The sequence below is a fragment of the Seriola lalandi genome, unplaced genomic scaffold (genome assembly GCF_002814215.2).
Source record: "Seriola lalandi dorsalis isolate HSWRI2012SDOR001 ecotype SW California unplaced genomic scaffold, Sedor1 jcf7180002054875, whole genome shotgun sequence".
Taxonomy (NCBI): Eukaryota; Metazoa; Chordata; class Actinopteri; order Carangiformes; family Carangidae; genus Seriola; species Seriola lalandi.
Window position 1 is genome coordinate 389471 of NW_019525428.1, and position 13115 is coordinate 402585.

The 13115-nt window shown below is 39.1% G+C and overlaps 1 protein-coding gene across 1 annotated transcript; it reads left to right on the forward strand.

Annotated features, from left to right (window-relative positions):
• The first annotated feature begins 1672 nt into the window (after window positions 1-1672).
• Window positions 1673-6375, forward strand: atf5b (activating transcription factor 5b). The gene is made up of 4 exons (XM_023428474.2): window positions 1673-1896; window positions 2556-2768; window positions 3112-4300; window positions 5011-6375. The coding sequence occupies exons 2-4, from the start codon at window positions 2630-2632 to the stop codon at window positions 5195-5197; spliced, it is 1515 nt and encodes a 504-aa protein (XP_023284242.1). The 5' UTR covers window positions 1673-1896; window positions 2556-2629; the 3' UTR covers window positions 5198-6375.
• The last annotated feature ends 6740 nt before the right edge of the window (window positions 6376-13115 follow it).

Sequence of the window (13115 nt, forward strand, 5' to 3'; positions counted from 1 at the left end):
GGGGTGGGAGATGCATGAATGTTATACTGAATAGGAAAATATATATTAAGTACAAATACGCTCCTAAATAGTTAACATGGGTCAGTACAGAGGGGGAATCATAAAGTCTATCTTAAATTAAGATTGAATGATTGATTGAATGAACATGTTACACTGACAGACACCAACCATGAAGTATTACTTATCTGCTGTTGCTATATTTAAATATCTGAATGTACACATTATCTCTTATTAATCTTATTAATAAAAGTATTTGATATTGACATTTTGACAGCTTCTTTTTTTAACTGTCCACTTTTCTGCTGTAACTCTGCTACTTTTCCCCGCTGTGCCACTAATAAATAATCTCATCATATCTTATCTGAAACAGTGTGTTAGTCGTTACACCTGAAAACCATGTGCTCCAATTTTCTTCTGAGCACAACCGCACACAGACTGAGATCTATATTTCTATCTATCTCTTCTTAAAACTTTATAAAAATCACTTATACTTTCACAAAATAGTTTTACAAAGCAATGAATTAGATTTTTTAAAAATTTTTCTTACTCTTAAAAGACACAACACACATATTCTTCATGATGCTGCTCATATATAATGCAGTGTAAATGTGTTTATATGTGAAATATTAATAGAAGCCTCACGAGGTGCAGTTGCAGTAAAGTGGTAAACTTTATTAGCGATATTAAAAGTTTAGTTAGTAAAAAAAAGATTAAGTTGCTGAGTATATTTCTGAAGACAATTCACACACAGTGGCACAGACTTATGGCTGAAATACTTTACTGTGGAGGATTTACACAAATGGACACTGACTTTAAGTGGCTGTTAGTCTCAGTTTGATACCAGCTGGAGGCCACGGTTTCTTCTCACCACACCGCCTCTTGTTATGAAGGTACAGTGCTGTGGTCCCAGGTTGGTGCTAATGTGTAATGATTAGCAATCAGTGTAAGACTGATAGCAGGCCAATAGAAATAGAAAAGTTCCCCCAGATAAACCAATGGTGTGGCCACATTGTTACAGCGTTCAGCGAATCCCCAGCGGATCTGATGCAACAGGGCTGCAACTAAAGTTACACCTTCGAACTGCAACATGATGTCCTTCCGCTACGGCGCACGGAAAACTAGTGCCGGCTGTACAGTCTGCTGAGCACATCCCCTGATCCTCTGCACTCTCTCTCTGTTTAGATGTGTGTTTATTATCTCGCGTGTGACTGGATGAGATAAACAGGGAGGTTACTGCTGTATCTGAGGAGCCAAATTTTTTTTTTTTTTTTTACATGTTTTAGTGACTTTTTCCGGAAGGGCACTACTTTATTTAAAAAAAAACCCAGCAACACTCATTTACACTGTAGTTTTAATAGTAAAGTTATTTCTGATTTCTGTAGCATCTAAAGAGAGCATAAGTGCTATACAAACCACTTAAAACAGAATATTTAGAGTCATTTTTATTTATTAATTCTATTACAAATAATTCAATTTATTTAAAAAGAGGGTAAAATCTAAATTAAGTTAATAAAATAAGCTAAAGTAGAGTAAAAAAAAAACAAAAAAAGCAGGACATGTTAGATGAGTGTGTGCTGGTTACACAAACAGTCTGTGGCCTCTGGATAATGGGAAAGTCCCCAGGTTCATGACGTAACGGCCGGGTGAACGCTGTAAGCTGCGGATTAATTTCGTCTCCTGTGATCAGGTCCCGGGCACTAGGAGTTGCAGAAGTAGCGGATTTAAAAACTTTCTGTCTGCAAGTCTTTTCGTCGAAATAGCACTTCAAGAAGAGTCTCTGACTTCCAAAAGGGGAAAACATGGCTTTTTAAACTGTGACCGTCTTCGTGCTCACCGTAAAGCTCCGCGTGCTTTGCTCCTGCAACGCACTTTACAAGACTATTCAGAAACTATGGGGTGAGTAAAACTGTTTTCTAGCTTTGGCGGAACAGGGGGAAAGTTCGGAGGAGGATTTAGCAAATAAACCAGTCCAGACATTGTTTAAAACCAACGTTATCGGTGAATTCAGTTGTTAATTTACGTCATTTAAAGGTTTATTTTTATTAGAGGAGAGGCAGGACTGTATTTTATTACTGTTTTAAAGTGACCATGTCAAAGTTACTTTTTCATGTGTAAAAATAGAATTTCTGTTTCATGATACATTTTTAAAAGTGTTTCTGCAGCTTACATTATGTAAAATAACTTTCTTTATTGTGTCTGTCAAAGTCTTTATTATGTTCTCATTTTTATTTATGCAATATATTCTCATGGTGTGTTTCTAAAACTATGTCAGCTCACTGTTTTGTAAGTTGCTTTATAATAACTAAATTGTACTGACATAAATTTTAAGTATGAGGATGACAGGTGGACAAAAAAATTAAGAGTCAATTTGAACTCAATGAACCTTAATATAAAGTTATTTTTGTAGTGTCATTTTTAAATATTAATAACTAATATAATAATAATAATGGTCAATTTTTTTTTTTTTTAATGGAATTATTAAATGCTATAGAGCTTGAAATGGGGGGTTTAAAGGGTGAAATAAAATTTGTTTATTTCCTTAATTTTTCCGACAGGTCTTCTAGTTCTATTTCATCCACCCAGTGCACGGTTTGTGCTTTTGAACAATTCGATCGAAGCAGACGACACAATGGCGGCATCGATCCTTCGCAGGAAAATTCCCCCCATTTCCACAGGCGAGCTCGGCGCTCCCCTTCTCCAACAGGCTAGCCACAGCCAATCACTGCCCAGGACGGGGGCGGAGCCTGTGGAGAGGCAGCACTTAATTGGTGAGTTTTGCCAAGACGCTTTTTTATTTTTCCACATCCCGAGGTCGGAGCCGCAGTGCAGCACGGGGCTAATGTCGTACAGTGAGTACAGCTAAGTGGATATTTATCGAATGCAGACGATGCTGTTCAATCATTTTCAGATGATCGGTTAGTTGTTCACTTGGATTTTTCGGATGTATTGCTTGCTTTTAACTTAAGCTTTTATCCTCTCAACCTTCCGTGATTTAAGAATTTTTTTTCCTGAATTTCTAGTTTTTATTTGTTATTCTATACAAAGAGCTGAATGAAAAAAAAAATGGATTGTTTTATTCACTATATGGTTATTATTTTTAATTTTTTATAGGTGATGGTCACTCAGATTGGATGACGGAAAAAGTTGATTTGTCTTCATTTGTGTCGACGACCGAGTCTTCTCCAAGCTCTTCCCTTCCACCCTCACCATTAGAACAAGATGTCAAGGTGCCCTCGGATCTGGAGGTCATGACCTCTCTACTGCAGGAGGAGCTGGCTCAGCTGGAGGACTACTTCCGCTCCGAGTCCACATCCACGACAAGCAAGTTGGAGAAATCCTCAAAATGTGACAAGGGTGCTCAAGCCATGGGCTCCCAGTCTTATTATCAGTTACCCTATGGGTCGTATGGGTCCAGCCAATCAGAAACCAGCCCTGTGGTTGTTACCTTGGCAACAGGGGAATTGGACCTGGCCAGCTTCTGTGGCGGTCCCATCGCCAGAACCAAAATTGCTCGACCCGCTCCATACAACTACCATCACCGCTACCACCACAACAACGGGCGAAGAATAATCAGCGAGGCTGTGAAAGTAGGGGAGGAAGTTGGACTTGATACGTGGGGCTCCAGGGGAAGTTACTCAGGAAGCACAGAGTTGTCTGTGAACCACTACTCCACACTGAAGACAGTGAGCAAGAACAGCCTCGGCAGCGTCAAGAAGGTGAGAGAATGTGCTTTATCGTTGAAGGAAGAGGAGAGTTATTGTTTTTCAGAAGGAATGTTTTGCAGCGAAGAGATTGCTCGAGGTTTTTGTCTGGGCGGCTCGTACGAGAGCCACCACAAGCGAGATGGACAGTTGATGCACAATGTGAAGGTCAATGTAAGTTACGACAGCACGGGGCTCGATGTTTTGCACTGCAGCAAAGATGGAGGACTTTCTGGAAGTATTCCCCCAGAGACAATGGTGGCCGGTGACGGCTACTTCCACCAGTCAATGGCCAGCACAGAGCCTTACCATAGCTTTATAGGTGACCTAGATCAGCCGTCACAAGCACAGGCTGTAGAGCCCCAACACGGCCACTACCTCTATCCAGAATGCCTTGCAGACCAAAGCTATGAATGTCTGTCCAGAGGGGAGGGCGAGGGGCCGCTGATGGGCGCCCCAATCCACCGCCCCACCCAGAGGCTAAAGGATGAACACTGCTCCATCAAACCATCTCTAGTGATGGGCGCCGCTTCTCTGGAAGGCAACAGTGGAGAGAGGAAGCAGAAGAAGAGAGACCAGAACAAAACTGCTGCTCACAGGTAAATGAGTGACTTATTTTTCCCCTCTTTCTTTCTTCATTAAAAACATCCTTCATAAGCATGTTAAAAAAAAAAAAAAAAAAAAAGTAGGTCATGTGCTCAGAAGTCTGATAATACAGTAATGAAAATGTGGTATATAACAATAAAAAGTAAAAAAAATAGTCACAATCACAACTAAGTAAAGTTATTTTCTTCCTCTAGCCACTGTGGGTCATTACTGTTCATATTGTTGCTTTTTCTTAGCTTATCCATCCACTGCTCATACTTGTTGTTTTGCTTGACACTTTAACATGGCTGGAGTGTTACATAAACCAGCCAGTGCTTTAAATGTCCTACAGAGTGTAGGAGGGAAATGGAAAGTCCCTCACTGCTTGCCAGATTCAGCCCCACCTAACCATTTCTATAAGTCTGTTTTGTCTGTGTGCGTAAGTTTCAGTTAGTCACATCTGTGTAAAATGAGATGTATGTTGAAAAAGTGTATTTAATGTTGGGGGAAAGACAGAAGTTTGCAAAGGTGGAAATTGATCAGTCATGAACCCTGCAGTACGTGGAACAAACAGCATGATGTTATCTCAGGGAAGGGGTGTCTGAGCTGTGTGAGTAATCCGCTCGATGTAGCTCAAAAGGTCACGTTCGCTTGACTCATTAATAAAGATGCAAGGCAGCAAAAAACCTGTAAGAACCACCGAATGCATTCTCTCCTACTGCAGGTACAGGCTGCGTAAGAGGGCGGAGCTGGACTCTCTGGAGGAGGAGCTGCATGGCCTCGAGGGGCAGAACCGAGAGCTTCGTGACAAGGCGGAGTCGGTGGAACGAGAAATCCAGTATGTCAAAGATTTACTGATCGAGGTCTACAAGGCTCGCAGTCAGCGACTCAAACAGGATGGCAGTGCCTAAAACGCCCACGCTGACCTCACCTCCAAAATCTCCCAACCAGCAGCAAGAGAGAAATCAAGTCGAGAGCACCAACTGGTTTTTGTCTCACAAAAATGAAATGGTAGTTGCATGATTTTCGTAGTTCTTTTTCTAAAAAAAAACAAAAAAAACAACAACAAAAAAAATTTTTTTGTTCCAAGAGGATGGCGAAACAAAAACAAACCTTTTCCTATAAAAAAAAAGAAGAAAAAAGGAGAAGTTTCCAGATGGGTGACTAAACTATTAAAAGCCTTAGTGAGGCGGCTTCCAGAGGAGATGCTGAACTTGTCCGTGACCACTGTGATCCGAACTGCACTCACAGCCTTGTGATGACTGAGTTTGCGCTTGCAATGATTGATCGTTTACAAAATGCTCTTTGAATTAGTAGTAGTGGTTGAATTTGCTTGTGGTTTTTGTGACACACATTGGCAGCATCAAGGCAGATCCATACTAAATATATATTTTATTTTATATTTTTTATTTTTACTTAATAATGTTCATTTATCATTTGCTTAAAAACAATCAAAGTGAATAAAGGGATTGCTGGAAAAAGTGTGTAACATGCTCTACAAATATTCATTATCAGAAACATTTAGAAATTTGTATTGCTAAAATGTTGAGTATTTACACTTCTTTACCCCACTGAAATACCCAATGCATGTTTGATTTTGGAAAAGCATGTGCGAGTGTTATTTGAAGGCAATATTCTGTTAACTGCATGGCTTCAAGATCTCCACCGCATCAATTTAACTGAGTTGACTTTACTCTTCTCATCAAGCTGGCGACTTTTCTCTGAGTTCCCCCACACTCCCCCCCCGCCGCCGCCGCCAGTGTGATCCATGCTCAGGTTTTGGTTTTCAGCTCTTGAGAAACAGACAACATTCACTGGCTTTTTTCCTTTCTCTCTCCTCTCCTCTATCTCTCTCTCTCTCTCTCTCCCTCTCTCGGCTGTATTTTGCGAACAAACAATCACCTGTTGACGCAACAATAAATTGTTGTTGGGTAATGGTACGACTTCATGGGAAATTCTGTTTTCTTTTCAATTGATCAATTTGATGTATCTGAAATTCAGGTTCTTTTAATAGTCAATGTCAATGTCAGGAAATTATACATCAGGTAAATTGCAGCCAAATAAAAAATAAGTTATGTAGTATCATTCATCTCTGCCTTTGGACTGTTCTTCACTGCATGCTGTTCATTGTTGGTCCGTTAAAGCGCCTCGCGGCGGGCTGTGCAAAGGACACCAACTGCACCCAGAACAGCACACACACTGAATAAGAAGACGGTGGGATTAAGAGATAGAGAGAGAGGTGTAGAATAAACCCACTCTGCCCCTCCCATCTTTTTTTTTTCTTTTCGGCCCAGCCCCGTAACTGCTGGTTCCAGCCCTCTTTTTTGGCTGCAATGCAGTCCAAGTGATTTCCCAAGATTCACCACTGGACGGCGGGACATCGAGGGCAGGCTTTGAGTGACACCTGACCGTTCTGCAACAAAACAACCTGCTTTCTTTTAGATTTAGGCGCCAGGAGTGAGTCAACTCGTCCAAACAGCCTCACGATGGGGGGGTGGGGGTGGGGGGGGGGATGTGTTTGGAGACACACTAATACACAGTCCTCATGTTATTTTTTTCCAATATTTTACTGCTTTGTTCCTGCTCTATGATTGATCCGCAGGGCTGAGTGGAGCCATATCAAGCTCCGGCAGTCAACAGACAGACATAAATTGCCTATCTCATCTCCCAGCTCGCGGAGGGTGTGCGAATGCATGTATACGCGTGAGTGTGTGTGAGTGTGTGTGTGTGTGTGTGTGTGAGTGTGTGAAATCTCTTGGTATCTCTCCTAGCAGTCGTAGGCCTTTCAAGTGCATGAGGCAATATCACACAATACTTGCACAAGGAGGAGAGAGATACAAGTGAACTATCGGAATAAAAAAGTACTGGGTTGACAGAGAATGCCATTAAATCTGTTGATTCAGTTTTCTTTCTGTTTGTTGTTTGTTTGATACAGACGAAATGTAAAAACGGATTGTACTGCTGATATAAGATGTATAATATAATCTGTTTTTGCATTGTGTTCAATAAAGTTCTTCACTATAACATTATCTTTTTAAACATTTTTAGATCAGATGAGAATCCATGTATTTATTTTTATTCACTTATCCAGGTTTGTAAATGATAAATCATATGAATACGATGCTAAATGTAAATGTTACAAAAAAAAAAAAGAAATCAGCCAAATTACAGTTTAAAAAGAGCAAATTTGAGATATATGACCAATAAGGCAACATTTCAATCAAAAACATTGAATTAAAATGAATCAAAATTGTGATGTCTTTACATTATAGAAGTATACTGAGCCAAATATATGATATGCACAAATTAAACAACACTAATGATGCAAAATAGGTAGTTTCAGTGAGAACTACAGATATCCAGAGTAATAAAGATAAAAGCACATGTAAGGATAAGAGAATATCAGGAGAGCCACGTTTTAATTTGCAATATACATATATATATGTGTGTGTGTGTGTGTGCCCGCGTGCATGTGTTTGTATATATATGTATGTATAAAATATAAATATACACTGTAATGAGGGTTAATTTGACATGAGCAGGTCTACAGAGACACTTGCACATACACTGTCTACAGGGAGAAATGAATAATTTTCTCATGAGCGCAGGCAGAATATTCTACTCAGATCTGCTGCATGTAACGCTCCTTCACCACCAGGTGGCGCTCTAAGCTTAGAAACACACTTGCCGCACTGGAGCCCTGCAGGGTTGTTATTTTCACAATATGATTTCAACACTAACCCTGACACATTGCACACTATATTGCAGTCTGGATCTATGCACAGTTTGTGTTTCAATGTGGATCACATGGAGAGTGTTAAGATAAGATGAACTTTATTGATCCCACAGAGGGACATTAAAGTGCCACAGCAGCAAAACACACAGTACAAAAATAGACGCATAAAGATAAGAAACTGAAAGAGCAGTGGTGGAAGAAGTTTTAGTTAAAATAAAAGTAGTATAAAGATACTCCATTACAAGTAAAACTAATTCTTACTCAAGTAAAAGTACATAAGTATTGTAAAGAAAATGTACAATTATAGTGCTTATATTTAATTACTTAATATTCCAGGATGGTTTCAGGACTAACAATGGATTGTATTTTATAAACCTGCCATGTGTTTTGTGTGTAAAACCTTAATCAAAAAAGTAGCACAACTGTCAGATAAATGTAGATGCGTGAAAACTATTAATTTACAAAAAAATAATATTTTCCTTTGAAATACAGTAGCAAGTGCTCAAATATACAAGTGCCTTTAGTTTATTATACACACAACGTGTAGTACCCACTAAGTGTTTTGAGGCTCATAAATTTCACACATAATTGAATAAAGCACTAAATTTGCACTTGAAGGAATGAAACTGGGTGGAGGGAAATATGTCTTTAGTGTCTTATTTGCCGATAGCACTACTTGAATAGGATGAAATACAGTTGTATTGAACACTTGAAGCAGCAAAAACTAATTGTGTTCAGTGTTTGTCTCATAATGGAAACAGTGGTGCAGAAGAAGTAAAATTTCTGCTTTTATTTCAGTAGAACCTGCTCAGTCAATATATATATATATGTACATTAGTATATGTTGTGTATATATTTAGAGTTAGAACACATGTCTAGAGGTAAAGAGTTATAGTTTTTAAAAAGGAATAGACATACAGTAAAATATCGGCTACACTAATTTCTCAATTCTAAATCCAATTTTTTCCAAAGCTTGTGATTCTCTACCAATATTACATTACACCATTAATTGCTATAATTAATTACTATTTTATGGTAGTTATAGTACAATATTTCTCCTAAAACGAACATTTCTTCACTCACAACAAAATGACTATCAACAGGTTACAATACAAAATGTAGTATCTTTGATTTTTTACGTGTATCACTTCCACACAACACAAGAATAACAATGCTTTACACAAGAAATACTAAATATAATATTTATAAATACATGTATATAGAGTTTGCTTGTAGTGTAAGTGGGAAAAGATTGCATTAACTTAATAATTGTCAATGACATTTGTCTACGTGCAACTTTGTGTGTGATTTTGTACATCAACCAAATCTGCACAGGCGAGTGTCTTCCAAGGAACTCTTAAATTATACCTGCAGTCCACACCTCAATGTGAGTGTTCAGGAGGGCCACACAGGTATGACGTGAATCACCCCAGAAAGGCGTATTATTTATCTTGACAAGGGAGGTAATCAGGTGTGACATGATAAGCTGCAAAAAAACTGGCAGTAAGTAGGATGAGCAGAATTTGTCATCATGTTTCTGCCAGTCTCTGCTTGGACACAGCGGGTAGTTGTTTCTATTGAGCAACATACAGTGAAGTTATAACTAAGTCTTAAACCTTTGGCCACAATAAGCTGCAGTGTTCATTACACGTCGCCTCCGTGACGTCACCCATAAGCTTCCCGAAGAGCAGTTTTGACGTTCAGCGAGTCCACTGCTCTGCCGCCGCCATCTTGATTCTGCCTGATTCTGCTTAACGTCCGATTTACACAATAACAGGCAAAAAGGTGGGGCGTGTCTGGAGCCGAGACTTCGGTACATTCCGGTTTAATACATGTGACAATCATAGCTCCCGTTAGCATCATTAACAAAGCTCGTCCGAAGGCTAACCCGAGGCTAATTCATTCGCTGGCTAATTAGCTAGTCAACAAGCTAAGCTAACAAGCCAGGTATGGTTGAACGCAGACACACTGTAGTTTCACTCACCTCAACGTACAGGAGCACAGAGTTCCTCGTTCGGTCCTCACGTTTAGTCAGTTAACTGCACTTCAAGCCACAGTATTTGTCCGACATTTGCATGAAAAATACCCCCCAAAAAATAACAACCGAGGTCACGTTCACTGACTGAAATAGCTGACGTGACGCCGAGCAGACACCTGTGACGGCTGGCCATGGCCCTCAATTGTGCTTCACGTTAACCTTAATAAAAATGTAAACAGTTGAAATTACATAAAGATTCACCCCCCGTGCAGTTATCATGAAGGGGGACATTATCTATAGAGACCAAAACTGTTTTTGTACCAGGTTGTAAACATGTTTATTTCTGCTGTAAAGTTGAACATTTCAATATGAGTCTGGCGGTTCTTGCTTTTTGGAGGCAGCCTCTAGTGGTCAATCGAGAAACTGCAGTTTTTGGCGTAATATACTGTGTGTATATATATACATATATATATATATATATATTTACAATTCTACTTCCATTTATTTAAATCAGAAAATTTACAATCAGTCATATCAGTTTTTTTTAAAAGAAACATTAAAAAATCAACAAAAAAGAAGAGAAAATACATTTAAAAAAATGAACAAAAATTAAATTAAAAAAAGGACAAATATATAATTTAAGGTTGTTGACCTTGGAAACAAAACAATCTCACCTCAAGGTCAATTCTTTTTTGTCTTTTACCATATGTAATTTCAACGTTTTTGTGCATTGCATTGTGGTCAATTGTGTAGCATTTAGCAATTAGTAGCACACTCAAAAAACAAGGCAGCTCACATAGTCTGCACAATTGAATTTTGGCTGATTTCCAGTGTGAACACAGACTATAAATCTGCATTGAATTAATGTTTAGCATAAAACTGGGCCACAGCAACACTTAATGACTAATGACACGAGATGTTCCAGTGTAGAAATTAAGATAAATGACAAATTACATCACCTGTAACAAACAGCACCTGCAAATTTACATGCTCAATAACATTAATATTCCTGTGAGTGGTCTTACAGAGACATCCAGGCTAAAGAAATAAGAGGTAAGATGAACGCAACACATGATCATATTAGAGTTGGGGGAGGGGGGGGGGTGGGGGTGGGGGTGGGGGGGCGCTGTGGGAGAGGGGATGTGATGCAAGAAAGAGAGAAATGAAGGAGGCGGGTGGAGGGACCACAGTGAGCATCCAGCAGTGGTGGAGAGTAGCTGGAGTGAGCTGAAGTGTTGCAGAATGGCCCGCGGCTCTGTTTGAGGCTGTGTGTACACCAGCGAGCAGGTTTTAAATTCATTATGAGCCATTGGAGAAGCTGTGAGGGTAGGTGCTGAGGTTAAAGACGGTTGCTGTATGAGTTGGTGGGGGTGAAAGGGGGCTTTCAGGGGGCTAGAGTTGCAGAAGACCAAACTAGTGGTACAACTCTGAATTCTAGTTTAACGTTTATTGATTAAATTCATACATAACACACACCGAGTCAGATTCTCAATCACTCATCATTTCTGCCGCAGATACAGAAGATCTTTTTGTCGTTTCTTGAACCAAAATAAGTTTAAAGGAGATGTTACACAGACAGACACATAGATATAGTCTTGGCAAGAGCTTCAGCCATTGATGCGTTTACAATACAAGAGGTTATAGTGCGTCCTCTGAGCAGCGCCACCTTATCAGGGCAGCCTGGACGCTACAGTGACTCGGTATCGGAAAGTGACGAGACAGTCCAACCAGGCCGCAGCAAGCTTGTTAGCATGCTAACTTCAGTAGAATTATAGAAACAATAGAAATAGAAGCAAAACAAGATGGTTACTTTCCGAAATATTCTATAGCGCTTTCATAAAAGTGCTTTACATTGCTCTGTGTGATTACGATGAAGAGATACTGAGGCCATGCAGAGAACATGACTCTGTGAATAAAGGATAAGAGCATCCCCTCATGTGCCGCCACAGGTAAACAGGTAATACTTCAGGATATGCAGATTATGCAAATGTTTTCAAATGTTGATAAATGCACGATAAATCAGGAATTCAATATCCCAGAACATTTTTAATTACAGCATTAAAATCTAGATGCCATCTGTTTGTGCTGGCTTCAAAAGATCGCCCGTGAGGAAAACATATTTGTACATTGACACCTTCCTGACGTGTTATTGCATGCATAGGAAGACAAGGTGTAGTTGATATTTATTATGATGCATTTGGAGGAAATGCAGAGAAAGTGTCCTTCTCTTATCTGATTTCTGCTATCCTTTATAAATTTATATTCTTATTCATCTTATTTATCACATGTTGAAAATCTACCTTTAAAACCATCCTCAGGGTGGCCAGAACAGTCTGTTCTAGTGTGAAGGTAAAGGTACCCTGATGAGTTATATTTATATTATATATCACAAGGAGATCGTGTAAATCGGCCTAAATGTGTGTGATTTGGTTAAAAACAGTTCAGAGATGCAGTAGTTTTGGTAGATTTTTACTGTTTTTCCCACTTTTCTAGAGTCAGAAACTAATAATAGCTTTAGGACAGACCTTTTTTATGTAACTGGTTAAGTCTCAAGTTATGTCAGACAGGAGTATGGAGCAATCTTGGCTCCATTGTTAAGTGTTTATGGGATTAAATAACATAATAATGATCCCATAAGCATCCAGGAATTGAGCGAAACAAAGCACGTGAACTAAGATTTGTCTGAGGGGAGGCTCACAGTCTCAGACCCCGGTGTAGAGCATCTTAAAGGGCCAGTTCGCCCAAATTACAAAAAATCCATCTTTTATCATTTACCCATGATGTTATCTTGTCATTATTTGCCCAGGTTTTTGAGAGATTTCAACAACGGCAATGGAAGAGATTTTGTGATTCACAGCACTGAAGCAACTATTTCCCATTGTGTGTATTTTGTGGAAACTTTCTGGAAACAGTTTCTGTTAAACTTTAGCTTTAAAGCCGCTATAATCAGTATTTTTTTTTAAATATATAATTACATCATATGAAATGACAATGTAAAAGTAATGTCAATGACAATGTGAAGATGTCTTTGGTAGAGATGAACCTACAGAGAAATATCACCTTAATCTGATTTAAAGAGCTTAAAGTACATTTTAGCTGTTTAAATGTCCGGCTT